The sequence below is a fragment of the Xiphophorus couchianus genome, chromosome 22 (genome assembly GCF_001444195.1).
Source record: "Xiphophorus couchianus chromosome 22, X_couchianus-1.0, whole genome shotgun sequence".
Classification (NCBI taxonomy): Eukaryota; Metazoa; Chordata; class Actinopteri; order Cyprinodontiformes; family Poeciliidae; genus Xiphophorus; species Xiphophorus couchianus.
This window is the reverse complement of record NC_040249.1, coordinates 24,011,672-24,027,326: the sequence shown is the minus strand read 5'-3', so window position 1 is coordinate 24,027,326 and position 15,655 is coordinate 24,011,672. Positions and strand designations below refer to the sequence as shown.

The following is a 15,655-nucleotide window of genomic DNA, read 5'->3' as shown; positions in this document are numbered from 1 at the left end:
AGTTTATGAAAGTAATATAATTTTTTTCCTGCTATAGGTGCAGGTAGTGGACCCAGATAAGGATGCGAATGGCCGCATTACGATGGCGCTGCAGTTATGTGTGCCCCGCCTTGACTTCTACCTCAACACCTCCACCGGCGTTCTCACCTCCACGGCGGTGCTGGACCGGGAACAGATCGGCCAGTATCAGCTGAGGATCATCGCACACGACGCCGGGGAGTTTCCTCGGACCTCCACTTCAACGCTCACTGTTTCAGGTGACTTTTGATTGGCTCTCTGCTTGAGAAACTTCCAAACCTGCTGACTGAACCGTTTTTATTGTGCTGACTTAATTAATTATGGCAGATGTGAGCTTCATGCATCTCGGGAAGCTACTGAGGAATATGCTGCCACCTCCTGGTGGGTTTTATAAATGCAGATGAGATGAAGGGAAATGAAAATGCAGTACAGCTTCATTCACATAATAAGAATTGTTTTGTCTTTTACAGGTTTAGTCTCAAATATACAAAAACTCACAACTGTAATCCAGATGCTAGATGAAGCAAAAACAGAGACAGTTTGTGTGAAAAACTAAAAACATCCCATCAGATATTTAATGCTTTCTGTATGATTTTTTCAGTCTTTCATATCATTGTGCAGAATTTTTACATCATTTTTCTTTATGCAGCATAAGCTGGTTATTTGTGTGATCCAGTTTCAGCCAAACTTCGGCCGCAGACTCGTGGTTTCACATTTGACTGATAAACTTCTCTATCTCGGTCCCATCTTTAATGAACATCATTTTAAACGTATTGTGGTTCCTTTAGGAGCAAAAATAGAAAACTATGTAGTGCTGAACGTTTATGTTTTTGCTTCCAACTCTTATAAGAAACCATTATTATATTATTATATTGCGTTGTCCAGAATTTGAGCCTAACTGAGGCCTGTGTGTGTGTGGAGTTTCTTTTTTTTTTTTGCAGTTTCACTGAACTTTGCGTGGTCTGGTCTTGGGTACATTTTCCAGAGTTCCCACTACTTGGAGAACTTTCAGCTGTTTTAAATGTTCATTAGTGATAAAGAAATGTCCCCTCTTAAAAAGATGCACTTTCTATTTTGACATAACAAGTTAAAGTCATTTCAGCCCTTTGCTATTTTGTACTTATTCAGTTTTGGTCTTTTCATACTCAGCTTTCTGTTGGGTATAAATCAGGACTCTGGACTGACCAGCTGAGGATTTTATGATGTTTGGAGTCTGATTTGACAAACTGAATAAATTTTCGAGGTTCTGCTGCAGGAAAATGTGATTTTCTTGTAAATATTTACAACTACCAGGTCATTTAGAGTAACTTGGGTTTTCTCAGGGACTATAATCTGACAGAGGATCAGAAACAACATAAATGAGATGAGTGTAATGCAAGCCTTTCAGTTTATATTATTGAATAATTCATTGGGATATATAAAGATTCTCTGACAATTTATCTTTACATTTAAAAATATTTGACTACAGATAAAATGATGTGTTACTGTTTAAAATAAAGAACAAAAATCACCATGCTTAGATATGAAATAGGGAGGCTGCACCTTACCACCCTTGCCAGATTGATGCGCAGCAACATTTGCTTCTTTAAGATCTTTCATCTCTTTCCACCTTGGCATTAACAAACTACCAAAACTCCTGCTTTTCTGCACCTACTAAGCTGTTAATTTTCCCTCTTAAGCTTCAACTGTCGCCTCCAAAATGTTTAAATGTCAAAGACACCGGTGTCACCATGACAGTTAGGAGGTTATAAATGACAAAGGAGTTTTATTCTATTTAAAACTAGGTTTACTTTAAACAGACAAACTCATTTCCAGTGAACCCAGTTAACATTAGCTACTTTAGCTACTGTACTCTGCTGCATTACTTGTCCTCATGTACATCTATCTGTGTGCTGGTGTGTCTCTGTCTGTGTGTGTTGGTGTGTGTTGGTCAGTTCTGGATGTAAATGATGAGACGCCCACCTTCAGCCCCAGACTATACAATGTCTCCCTGATGGAGAACGTCCCCAGAGACTACGTTGTTGCTCGACTCGTCTGCTTTGACAAAGACGCTGGTCTCAACGCAGAGCTTAGCTACTTCATCACAGGTCAGAGGTCACAGCGGTTACATGTTTTGTGTTTGCGGGTTACATGTTGTGCATTTCTATGAACTAATGCATTGTAGCGTGAAGCTTCAGTACTTCCATTCATCCATGTCTGTGGAAGTTTGTTGATCTCTTCTAAATAAATGCGGTGGTTTTGTTGCTGTATTTAGTCTGGAATTCTGTTTTGGTTTTTTTGCAGGAGGGAATCAAGACGGTAAATTCAGCGTCGGTTTCCGAGACGGCATTGTGAGGACTGTGGTGGGCTTGGACAGAGAGACTCAGGCGGCTTACACTCTGGTCATCGAGGCGATAGGTGGGTCAAAAGTTTACATCCTTCCGTCTGAAATAAATGTTCTGTTTGCAAAAGTCTCCATGTCTTCAACTGTTTTGTTTAGACCAGCAGAAAGCATCACATTGTTTTGAAATGGAAAGAAAATGATGATTTGAAAGTAAAAAATCTGAAAAGTGTGGCTTGTGTTTAGATTCAGCCCCACTGACTCTTTTATAGATATATTTGTCATGTGAGCCAAAATCACCAAAATGTTGCATTTTTTACCTATGAAACAATAAACTGAACATGAACTATTTTAATTAAACCAATAAAATATTTTTTGTAGGAACTTCAAATATTTTTTGCACATTTTCCTTGTTAAGTAAAAGGCATTCAGTCTGCTTATTATTAAACAGAAAAATATTTTGTTTATTATCAGTGAAAACAGAATGTAGGTCAGGACAGAATGTAGGTCAGGTTTTTATTTGAAAACACTTGCTGTAGACAAAAAGTTTTAATGCAGCAGCTTACAGATTTGGGTGAACCAAGGTTTACTTTAGAGGATGCCAGTGAGGAGATGTGGTCCTAGTTACCATGACAACAGAAGGACAGCAGAAAATTTGGAAAATATTATAACTTTGAGTTTCATCTGACATTTTTGTAAGTAGATGTTAATTTGAAAATCTCAGTTTTGTCCTAATTTATTCCTGAATTGGGGCCAGAGGGTCGCACAAAATCAGATGACAAATGACATCCGTGTCCAGACTTTAACTAGGCCATTCTGACACAGTTATTTTGATGTAACCATTCCATGCAGCTCTGCTTGGAGATTCAGTTTGATCTTTATTTAGCTCTTTTCAAATCAAACTGACGTCATCACTGCTGCTGAAAGGAGACATGATGCTGCCGCCACCGGGGCGAAATGCAGCTCAGACACAGAGCCCAGATATTTGGAACAGACTAAGAGCTGAGCTGTGGACATCTGCAGCTCCTCCAGAGGCATGATGTCAAACCCATTCTTCATTTCTTCTCATTCACATTTATGCTCTAGAATATTTTAAAGTTTGAGTTGATTATGTGGATAATAGTTGATGACTACTTTTGCATGGTACTGTAAATGTTTGTCAGGTTGTTTTCAGCAGTGAGTTTTCTCTTATAAATAAAAGTTCCTTTTTCTGTGTTTCTTGTTTCTGAACATATGATGGGAAACCGCTGCTTGTGGTGATTTCAGACTCTTGCCCAACAGCTTTTGTTCCTGTTTGAAAAACATCTCTGAGGTTTTCCTTTTTGTCAGGAGCATTGAATCAGGGCAGCTTACCTGCTGGAGGCACCGGAGAGTCCAGCAGAGACGATGTGAAATAATGCAAGACAAGAGAGTTACAGCTGCTCTGATTTTCAGTCATAATTCATTCCATTATGAAAAATTCTAAAATGGTTTTGAAATGGCAAAATATGTTAGAAGATTTTCTGCATGGATCTGTGAATGAAAGAGACAATAGTAGCAATTAGCAGCAGTAGAGGCGGCGAGTGATTTAATGTGCTTTTCTCAAGGTTTATTTGATTAGATTTAACAATAATAATGAAACTGGATCTAAACACTGCAGCAGTTTAGGGTGTGTTGATATATAGTGAACGTTTTCTGAATGTTTTTGGTGTTTTTGTCATTCAGACAACGGTCCGGCAGACAGCCGAAGGACGGGAACGGCCACCGTGTCTGTGGAGGTTCAGGACGTCAACGACAACCGGCCCATCTTCCTCCAAAACAGCTATGAGACCAGCATTCTGGAAACCGTGCCCATCGGAACCAGCATCCTTCAGGTGGGGCGTGCCTGGACGCTAACAGCACTTTAACAAATTCAAGGCTCAGTTTGTGTCACATTTACTGAGTCATTTATGAAGATCTGGTATTTTGGCCAATTTGAATTTGCTTCTGTTTTTCTAGTTCTTTCTAAAATGATCAATACCTCTGGTAAAGACGGGTAAAAAAACTTTAAAAGTGGATTTATCTTTTATTGCAGAGCCAAGACACCACATGTATAAAAACAGAGTCCAGTTTGTTTCTAATTGTGTACAGTGGAGGTTCTATGATGCTGTGGGCCTGATTGTTCTCTGAAGGCCTAAAATTGAATGTGTCACCATTGGATTTATTCTGATATAATATAGCTGCATTAGATTAATTACTGTGTTAGAAACACATTATCATTTTGAACAAGCATTTCTCTCTCTCAGTCATGTTGTAGAAGGTGTTGCTGTTCCTGGTTTTGGAAAATGATGCAGATCAATTCCAGCCAAACCATCTGAGATGATTTTATTATTATTTTTATACTATTTTACATCAAGATCAGACGGAGTTTGGTCAGTGTGGCTCAGAAATGTGTTGAAAACATCCAGTTTTCCTCAACGGCTGTTTGAGTCCCTAATAAAGTTTTTTTCCGGTGTTCTGCATCACGCCTCGTTGTCGCTCGTCTTAGAGAATTTTACAACAAAAACATCAAAGAAATTTCAAGCAACAGCTTCAAAAGCTGCTTTTATCTAATCAGTGATCAGTCGGGGACGGTCAGTCAGATTTCAGTGACGTAGTCGAGCAGACAGGGCGTAGTGATGTGGGGCTCCATGTTGGGGTCTGGCTGCGGCGTCTCCGAGGCGACAGGCCGGGTCACATGCATCCTGTCGCGCTGGTGCGGCCGGCGGTAAGGCGGTCGCCTGAAGGACAGGTTGTAAGAGCGGCGGTATGATCCCAGTCTCCTCCACGTCTTTAACTGTGGCTCAGAGGACAAGCCTCTGCTGCGGGTCAGTCTCTCCCCCGGGACGCAGCTCCTCTCCAGGTCGCCCTCTGAGGTCGTCTCCGAGCGCCTGTACACCGCCAGGAAGGCCGCCAGGCCGGCCAGCAGCAGGGACAGACCCAGCACCACCATGATGGTGAACTCTGGGTCATGCGTATCTGAGGGATGAGACGGAGGCTGCAGGACGGAGGGAGAGGTGGTGGTGGTGGCTGACAGGATGGAGGCAGTGATGTTCCCACCAGGAGAGGTGGAGGTGGTGTTGGAGTCTGGGTCGGTGGTGTTCATGTTGTCTCTGCCCTGGATGGAGAAAAACATTGTTACATAGTATGGATCAATGTTTAAAAAAAATTATGAGCAAGTTTATTTTCTCCTTGTTTTTTTTTAATCACTATTAGAAACGTCTTTTTGTAGATCATGACTTCATCGTCTGTAGTGAATTCTGTTTGGATGTGGAGTCAGAGCTAACAGTGGTGGGATTGGGATGCAATGAGCTCCTTCAAACTTCCTTCATAAGTTCATAATTATAATTTTCAGCCATTATGTCCTGAATTAATGCGTCTGATTACTTCTAGTGCAGAATTATGACAAATGTCTCCAGTCAACGACATAAAAGTCGGATCAAATGTGACATGAGCCTTCAGACTGCAGACACTTTGAAAGCAATAAGATAAATATCTGAATTAGTTCCACATATGGAAGTTATAGATCAGGTTTTTGGGGGTGAAAGATCAGAACCGGGCTGATCAGACTGCAGGGAAAAAGCCGGATTTGAGTTTTATTTGCCTGCTGCGTGAATGTAGCCTTAGAAAGGCCTAGTCAAAGCCTGGACATGAATTTAAATGAGAGTTTGTGACGTGACTAAACATAGTTGAGTTGTTTTGCAAAGAAGAACAGACAAACTTTTCAGCCTCTAGACGTTCAAAGCTGTTAGAGACACAGTCCAAAACCTTGAGCAAATATTGACTTATTATTGACTTACAACAAATTTCTGCCATATTTTTTTATGATTTTAACTTTTTTTGTGTGTTGCACATTGAAATTCGTGGTTGCTACCAGACAGAATGTGGAAAGCGGATATGAAAGCTATTACACTGCATCAAAATGCCATTTCAGCTCCGGACTTGGCCAGTCAAGCCTTATGAAGCTAATGGAGGTTCATTTGAGGGTTTATTTTCTATATTAAAATCATACAACCAAGGGCCTACAATATACATACACACACAATAACGCATAGAAATAACTGCATGCACGTGTAGACGCAGCGAGTGTTCGGCATTTGCAGCAATTATGTAGCTATTAAATCAAGGACTACAAAACAGTCAATGGTTGACAGGCTTTCTTCAATGTAAAACAAATTGGGTTTATTAAAACGCCCCTTGTAAAATGCAAAGCAGCCACCAACTCTTCCTCCGCCTCCCCCCTCATTCAGCGCGCCCCCATCTTCAGCACGGTAACATTTGTAAATGTCATCATCCTTAATTCAGCGGAGACAAAGCATGGCTTATCGGTTTAAGGGAAACACATTGGGACGTGAAATTATTTTTAAGACCAAATGCCAGGAAAGCTGTGAAAAGGCCAGTGGAGCAGGATGACTCGTTAGAGCATCAGTTTATTAGTCAGCGCCTCCATGCACATCGCATTCACACACACATTTACACACACAGTCACACACCGGACTGGAGAACCAACTTTCTGTCTCACCTTCAGGTACTGCAGCCGCCACATTCTGGTGGTTTGAACCTTGGCAGCTCCTGTAGTTCTCTTTGGACCATTCCTGACATCTCACTGCTCAGCTATGATCAACCTCCTTCATTTCTGCACATGTTCACCAACATTAAAGTTGAACTGTTTCAGGGTTCCTGCTAAGGCTGGAAAACTGGAATTGCATTTATTTGAATTCCCACGTCTGGGATCTAAGAGGATGGAAAATATTTATGTTTGGAGAAAATTTCCTATCAATTATTGATGTTCCATCCATCAATCTGAATCTGATCCATCCATCCATACATCCAACTATCCATCCATCCATCCATCCATCCATCCATCCATCCATCCATCCATCCATCCACCCATCCATCCTTACCCACAGTTTGTGCTTTTTGCAGGTTTAATAAATCCTGCCCTCTGTCAGAAATTTTGTCATAATTTTTTTTAAAAAGGTCTGTATATAATCTTTAAAGATAAAAATAACTTGATGACTTCAGAAGTTGAAGTTTGGAAAAGTCTGAAATATTGATGCGTATCTTTAAAGTTCTTCATAGTGACAAAGCTTTTCTTCTTTTACAGTCTTTTCTTTTTTTGGCTTAGTTTTACTCTTTTGTATTCTATTTATTTGTATTTTTTTTTATCTTGAACCAATAAGTGGATGTGTTAGTGAGTGGGTGAATGATTGTGACTTTGTGGATTCTAATATTTCTAATTATTTTTCCTGTAAAGCCAAATCTCTCTGCTCTCTGTCCACATTCTCAGCCACATGTCAGAAAACTGCAGCAGCTCTGAGCCTCATTCCTGTTTCAGTCTGTTCACACTCGGTCCAGGCTGCAGGATGCTTAACAAACCCTTTGCTAGTTTCAACTTTCCTAGTTCAGTTCTGTTAAGTCGAATAATAAAAATCTTTCTTTTAGGAAGAAGTGTCATTAATATAAAATGAATGGCTGGTAGAAAACATACTCACTCCGTCTGAATCTCTTTAGTGCAGCACCTTTCTGGCTTCCAGTAACTGTGGTAGAACCTGTTCTTTGTGAATCCACATAGTAGTTGTTTTTCTGCCTTAAAGTGCTGCTTTCCCAGAAACGGAGTGGGGAAGCGCTGGGGAGGAAAACAGGGACAGCAAAGAAAAGGGGGCAAAATGTGTGCAGCACAATAAAATGTCCATTTTTCTGCTGTTCCAGCGGAAAGGAGCTAAAGGCAAGGCAATGTATTTTAGTCAAAGGTTTTGTGAATAATTTCTCTTTTCGTGCTTCACAAGATCACATTTAAAACGACGTGCGCAACATGTTCTTGCTCTCTGTGGCCCCTGTTGTAGGGCCAGAGTGGTTCACTCCGCTGTGTAACACTCTATTCATCACTCAGCAGTCTGACCCCCCAGTGTCGTCCTCCTCCTCCTCTTCCTCCCTCTACTCCTCTTTCTCCTCTCCTCTCCACGTCCCTTTATAAAGCTAATGAGACTGAAGTTGGGCCCCTCTGCATACAGGCAGAGTGAGAGAGCAAAGGAGGACACACAGGCAGAGGCAGACGTCTCACAGCGCCGGTTTCTGCTCAAACCTCCATACATTCATACAGTAACCTGAGAAAATACCCAGATTCCATCAACTGCTCCTAATTTTGGGAGGTTATAATCACAAACATCAATATGTTTTGTTTTTAAAATGTTATGTATTATTATTTTACCAACAAAAATCTGAAAAGTGTGGCCTGCATTTGTATTTAACTTTACTCTGATTGGCCAAAATAAAATTTCCCACAATTGATGTTGGGGAAACAGCAAAACTCTAGCATGGTACAAAAAGATTAAAACCTTCCCACCACAACGCAGCAGGGCAAGTCTTTAACCGTAGATTATAAAAATGGTTACATAAATCTGTGTTTCTCAAAGTGGGGGCCGCTGACCTGTTGGCGGTCCACCAGGAAGTGTTAGGGCGGTCTCAGACAGCTGGAGGAAAATCACAAATCTGATTCTAATTTGTTTTTTAGAATGTTTATAATGTTTATAATTATAATTTTTAGTCTAAACTGTTTTCAATTGTTATTATAAAATATTAGTTGAAATAATTTATTGAAATGTTATTTGCCATGAACAAGCTGAGATGTTTGATAATAACGATATGGAGGACACTGCTGTAAAAACCCTTAAGGACTGGTTTCCAACTAAAATCAGAAGTTTTGACGCATTTATGCGAAACCGATGTAGTAACGATTGAATAGTGACTAAAAGTTAGAAAAAACATTCTAAACGTTGATGCTACTGTCCATATTTTTGGTTTTGTGAAGCCTTCTGTAAAATTTATATTCAGGTTTCTGCATTCTGCTAAATTTGAAGCCTCATCCAGAGAGTCGGTGACAGCCGGAGGATACTGAACTGTCATCAGGTCCGTCTCACAGCCGTGGACCTCTGTAGATTCAGAAGCCAATCTTCTGACACGGCCCATTCAGCAGCAGTGCAGCATGCTGCAGTATTTATCTGTGTGTGCTGCAGAGCTGGGCTGTGTGTGCAGAGGCCAGCCTGGCTGCCTGCATCTAACTGGAGGACAAGGAGGGCATCATTGCCAGGCTACGGTGGTTGTTGTGGCAACATGAGGCTGGGTATCAGGGGATGTGGACTGAATGACAATGTGGACTGTAAAGACTCCGAAATACCCAAACCGTTCAGGACTCTGAGTTTTATCTTCTGTAGTGAACATTTAGACTGTGAGAAATACAAATTATGTAATATTGATATCTCTGCTGGTCAGAAGTTTACATCAACTGCTCATGTTTTTCAACATTTAATTTTATTTTTTTTATGTGACAGTTTGGGTCTGCTTGAAGAACAGAACAGCTGCTAACGTGTAAATCTAGAAGTCTCTGTATTAGATCTTCATTCTGTTTCTTTGCCTTGTTCTGAGTATTGATCAGAATTTGAGTGCTTGCAAAAAAAATAGTTGAAATTAAGTTTTTGTAGCATTTCACGTTCATATCAGAAAGGCTTAGGAATCCCAAATGAGTGACTTTCAAGCTACTGTTAGTGGATGTGGATGTAGTACCTAATATAAAACACTGTTGTGTGATTTTAAGTAACTATTTCTGCTGTTTCCGTTTCTCTGCACAGGTTCAAGCCACAGATGCAGATCAGGGAGAAAATGGCAGAGTTCTGTACAGGATCATCACTGGTGAGTCTCTCTGCTGAGTTCCTGCTAAATATGCCGAAAACCACATTTTAAATGTCTCACTGTCAGGACCTGAAAAGTCTGGATCAGCATAGTGTAGTTTTGTTTAGCAGTTCTGCAAAATTATTTCCAACGAAGAACAAAATTCAAACTTATTTCTGACTTGGTGGCTGTTCTCTAGAATCTTAAGGTCTCTTTCACCCAAAGGGGAAAACCAGGATCGTTTGTTGTTTAAGGAAGTGTGTTTCTTAAAAATAGAAGGCCAGTCGGTGAACCCAGTGTCACCCACAGCATGCTTTCAAACAGGAGTTTTAGTGTTTGCCTTGTTTGATCCTCTTTGCTTCAACCTTATGAATTGTTACAGCACAACACTAAGGGCTCTCCTAATGGCAAAGAGAGAGTCTGCAGCAGGGAATCATGGGTAGCACAGATGTACTAGTAATGGTTTTGTTATAAAATTTCTTTGTCTTTTTTTTTCTTTTCTTTTACTGAGTATGTGTTCTGAAGTAAAGGTCGAATAGTCTTCATTTTTCATTGTGAGATTATGTTACTGTAATTCAGTTCAGTTCATTTCTGTACAGTAGCACCACCTGATGTTTCAAGGTCATTTACAAAAACAAGCGAGTAAATGCCAGAAAATTCAGTTTCATATTCAAAATGTAAATAAACTAAATTAAATTGAGATTTGACTCAAACTTGGAGTATTTTAAAGATCTGTTGTCTCACTTCCCTTCTCTTTTGTCTCTTCATGGCCTCTTTCTGTTTGTGCCTGTGGCTGCAGGGAACAACAACAACCAGTTCAGCATAAACAGGCAGAGCGGCCAGGTGACCAGAGGCGTCCGGGCGCTGGACCGGGAGACCAGCAGCTCCCACGTGTTGGAGGTGGAGGCCTTCAACAGCGATGAAGGCAGCATGCGGAGCTCTGTCAGGGTGAGACGCTCAGGCTGTAAGACGTGTGTGAACTGCACCCAGCAGACCACTGGTTCATGCTTAAAGTGTCGCAAACATTATCAGTGTTTCAGGGTTCTCACCGTTAATCTAGTTTAATTCCCACATTCTGACTCAAAGGTTGAAGCTAAATTCAGCGCTAGTCAAGCCCAGCCTTTCCTAATGTGTAAAGTAGTAAATACGTTCTCCTGCAGGTGATCATATATGTTGAAGATGCCAATGATGAGGTGCCAGTATTCACCCAGCAGCAGTACAACCGTCTGGGCCTGAGAGAAACCGCCGGAATCGGAACCTCTGTGATCGTAGTGCGAGCCACCGACCCCGACACCGGTGAGTCTGACCACAGGCTCTGCTGGCCTGTGGAATATCAACCTGGCCACTAGTTGGTGCTGTTCCACCAGAAATTCTTCTTCTTTTTTTTTTTTTTTACCTTGTTTATCTCCGGTGTGTGGAAAACCATTGGGTTTTCTGTAACTGGCATTTAAAGTCTTACTACTTCCACAGTTTGTACTTCCTCTCTTCACTTCCCTTGGTGTTAAATTGTCTCAGCGGCACATCTGGTGATTCTGACAAACATTTTCCAAAACATCAGAGCGGCCATGAAACTGAAATAAACACTTCCTAATAAGGTTTTTTATAAATGTAAAATCAGGTCAGAGGAAGTTTCAAACATAGCTCTGTTACGAGAACTTTGAAATCAAGTCGAGTTTATTTGTGTTGCTAATTTCAGCAGCAAGGCACCAAAAAAACATAAAACCAAAAAAAATTAAGAAACAAGATATAAACATTACATTTTGTCAAATCCCATCAAAATGATCATGTAAGTATCATATATTGACCAATGTTCCAGCTATTATGAATCATGGCAGCTCTAACCAGGAGGGTGTTAGCCTTGATTTAAAGTCGTTCAGTGTTACAGCAGTTTTGCAGTTTTCTAGAAGTTTGTTCCAGATTTGTGGTACATAGAAGCTGAATGCTGCTTCTCCATGTTTGGTTCTGGTTCTGGGGATGCAGAGCAGAACCAGAACCAGAAGACCTGACAGGTCTGGAAGGTTGATCCAACAACAGCAGATCTTTAAAGGATTATTTTACTAAATCGTTCAATGATTTATAAACTAACAACAATATTTTAAAGTCGACACTTTAAAACAAAACTCCCTGTTAAAAAAATATTTGTAATAATGTGATTCTGGATTCTGAATGTCTGTGTTTTTGTCCTGCTGTTCAGGTGATGGCGGCGCTGTTGCCTACTCCATAGTGTCCGGTTCAGACCGTAAGTTTGAAGTGGACGTCAGCACCGGTCTGGTCACCACTGTGGACTACCTGGACTACGAGACCAAGACATCCTACCTCATGAACCTGTCGGCCACCGACCAGGCGCCGCCGTTTCACCGAGGCTTCTGCACCGTCTATGTCACCTTACTGAACGAGTTGGACGAGGCCGTGGCCTTCTTCTCCCCCGGCTACGAGGCTTCCCTCCGGGAAAACATCGCCACGGGAACGGAGGTGGTTCAGGTCCAGGCCCGGTCTGCCGACAACCTGAACCAGCTGACTTATCGCTTTGACCCCGACACGTCGCCGGCAGCCCTAGCCCTCTTCAAGATAGACAGCGTCACGGTGAGCGGAGAAAAGTCTCACATCATATTCTTATTACACACTTAATTATAAATATATCAACATTTTTCACACTACAGTCACAAAATTGTATTCTAAAGGGATTTCATGTGAACAACCACCACTACATAGTGCATAATTGTGAAGTGGAAAGAAATAATATAGTTTTCATGATATTCAAGCCATTTCTTCGTCTCACCTAATGAACTTTTGGTCTATTTACTGTTATTGGAGGAAAACTGACACAGCACATAACCCTGAACAGACCGTCCTCATGGAGAAACATGATGGTGGCTGCATCATGCTTTGGAGATTGACAAAACTCAGTTTGAAGCTGCAAAAGAACATAAACATCCAGGCACAGCCGCAGTGGAATGGTCTAGTCAAACTCTGTGATAAAATGATGAATCAATCCAACATGACTAAGCTTCAGGAAACAGAATGTGCAACATTAGCAATGTTTGCAATGTTTTTTATGCGTGTTTTGAAGGGTTGCATTGGAAATGGTTGATGGAAAAAGAAAAATTTGAAATAACTTCCTCAGTTTTCAAAAACAATATTACACTCGCATGAGGTGGTGTTTGACCTTTTCAACAAAGAGTTAATGCAGTAAAGGTCAAATGGAAACACATTTTCTGAATTGGTTCTGATGGAACAAACGCTGCCAACCACTGGTGGCTCTGTGCCCTACCAGAGGCATGAAACTGATATTTCAATGACCAAGCCTCCATTTTTCTCAGATGTGTTGTTCATGCTACTATACAACCTCTACATCTTGTTTATTAAGCCATAGATAATATCAATATCTGATTAAATTATGTTTGGATTTTTATTTTGAAAGTTCACTAGAGTCTCTAGATATAAATCTGGTGGAAATTTGTGACTGTAACTACAACAAAAGGGGGTTTGAGAAACTATCAGTCTGTTGGATGAATAATGAAGAATTCCACATTTGTAAAAATCCACAAGCTTTATGTTTTCTTCCACTTCACAGTTGTGCTTTACTCTGTGTTTTTCTTGGACAAACTCCAGTGAAATACATCATCTGTGGTTGTGAAATAACAAAACCTGAAGAACCGTAAGCAGTGTGAATAGACTGCCTCTGTAATGTCTCATCATCATTTTCTGCCGTCTTGTTTCTGGATGAATGAAATCTGATAAAAGAGCTCAATGCTTTGAAGTTCTTCCGTTCCTTTTGTCTGTGGATTTCCCTGATAGCTCTTCGTTTTTCTGTGTTTTGTGACTCTTCACCTTTTGTTTGTGGCGTTCCAGGGCCGCATCACGGTAACAGGCCTGCTGGACAGAGAAAAGGGAGATTTGTACACTCTGACTGTGGTAGCTGACAACGGAGGACCTAAGAAGGACTCCACTGTGGTATGTCGCTTCACTTTGGAGTTTTGTAGTTTTCATCCTAACATTCAGCTTCATTGTCATTTTAAATGTATTGTGTCTGATCTGTTGTAGAATAATGGCATTCTTCTTTTATCAAATGCATCCCTCTGTGGATCTGTAGAAGGTAAGGTTCTGTTAGAGCAAAAAGCCTGTTTGTTTTTGTTCCATTCATTTTAAAGGTAAGTACCAATCTTCAGCCTGTGATGGAAGTTACAGATAATTTTGCTGCTTCCCAGGTTTCCATCACCATTCTGGATGAAAATGACAACAGTCCTGTGTTTGACATAACGTCTGATACGTCTGTGAGCATCCCAGAAAACACGGCCATGGGGAAAAGAGTGGCAGTGGTGCTGGCAAAGGACAGTGATGCCGGCTTAAATGGACTGGTGAGGCTTTACTTTAGCACTTCTACTAGTCACACCAGTGATTCTGAATTTGAAACTGCCAGACATTTCTGATGCACTATGAATAAACTAAATATGCAAAGTAGCAAAGCAAAGATTTCTATCTCCACTTGTACATCTATTTTTTTTCTAACTTTAAAAACATTTTAAGTAAACCAAAGATCACTTTTGCAATAATGGAGAAGATGGCACCACATGGAGGTTAAAGGTCGTTGCATTTCATTTTGAAATCAAGGTGTAAGAGTCTGGAGGAAGATTGGAGAGGCACAGAATCCTGGTTGCTTCAGGTCCGGTTCAAAGTTTCTACAGTCAGGGATGGTTTTGGGAGGCATGTCATCTGCTGGTCTGGTCCGCTGGGTTTTATCAAATCCAACACCAGCGCAGCCGTCTAGCAGGAAATTATAGAACACATCCTGCTTCCCTCTGCTGGACAGCTTTATGGAGATGCAGAGTTCATTTCCCAGCAGGACGTTTCACCAGCCCACACTGCCAGCAGAACCAAAAGTGTTTCAATGGTGTTTCTGGGCTTGGTTAGTCATGAAAATGCCCTGATCCAAATCACACAGAGAAACTGTTGGGAAGAAGATGAAAATGATTGACACCAGAAAACATTTGCATCTCTCATTAAAACAACCTGGGATTCCATAAAACTTCAGCAGAGACGCAGCTCACTCTCCTCCATGTCACTCTGCATTACTGCAGCAATTCATGCAAAAGGAGCCTGACAGAGTACTGAGTTTATATACTGTACTGTAGACAAAGCTTTCAGTAGATGACATTTCTTTATTAAAAGTAATTTCCACAGTCCTATTTACAGCACCATGGAAATCATCAGAAACAATAGAAAGATGCCATTTTAATGTATTTACTATAACAATTCAGCCTTTGGATGGATTTGTATATCCTGATATTGAATAGAAACCAGGTGTGGCATTAAGGACAGATGTGAGGGAAAATAACCCAACATAGGAGGAACTTTTGTCACCAACAATTAAACACACTGCAGTATTTTTGTATGTTTGGAGCAACTTGCAACATGGACACTAGAGTTTTAGAACAAACTCAGGTTATTTTTTATTGGCTTTGATTTGTCACCAATGATCTTCTCTCAGGTGAATTTCACCCTGGTGGCTGGAAACATGGAGGATGTGTTCAAGATCAAAACGGTGAATAACAGCTATGGAGAGGTTTACGTCAACGCTGCTCTGGACCGGGAGTCCGTAGATCGCTACCTACTGAAGGTCAGGCAGCCGCGCTGTGTAGTTATGACATGTTT

At 40.9% G+C, this 15,655-nt stretch overlaps 1 protein-coding gene across 4 annotated transcripts in view; it reads left to right on the top strand.

Moving 5' to 3' along the window:
* The window catches only part of cdh23 (cadherin-related 23), a 191,406-nt gene that overhangs the window by 129,493 nt on the left and 46,258 nt on the right, over positions 1-15,655 (top strand). For 3 of the 4 annotated variants that reach the window (XM_028005956.1, XM_028005954.1, XM_028005957.1), the window contains exons 24-35: positions 38-257; positions 1,953-2,105; positions 2,302-2,415; positions 4,043-4,191; positions 9,964-10,024; positions 10,803-10,951; positions 11,164-11,299; positions 12,198-12,586; positions 13,856-13,957; positions 14,097-14,099; positions 14,212-14,361; positions 15,492-15,620. In XM_028005956.1, the coding sequence (XP_027861757.1) occupies positions 38-257; positions 1,953-2,105; positions 2,302-2,415; positions 4,043-4,191; positions 9,964-10,024; positions 10,803-10,951; positions 11,164-11,299; positions 12,198-12,586; positions 13,856-13,957; positions 14,097-14,099; positions 14,212-14,361; positions 15,492-15,620 (1,755 nt within the window). Of the gene's footprint in view, positions 1-37; positions 258-1,952; positions 2,106-2,301; positions 2,416-4,042; positions 4,192-9,963; positions 10,025-10,802; positions 10,952-11,163; positions 11,300-12,197; positions 12,587-13,855; positions 13,958-14,047; positions 14,100-14,211; positions 14,362-15,491; positions 15,621-15,655 lie in introns of those variants that run through there. The other variant, XM_028005958.1, reaches the window with a different exon arrangement.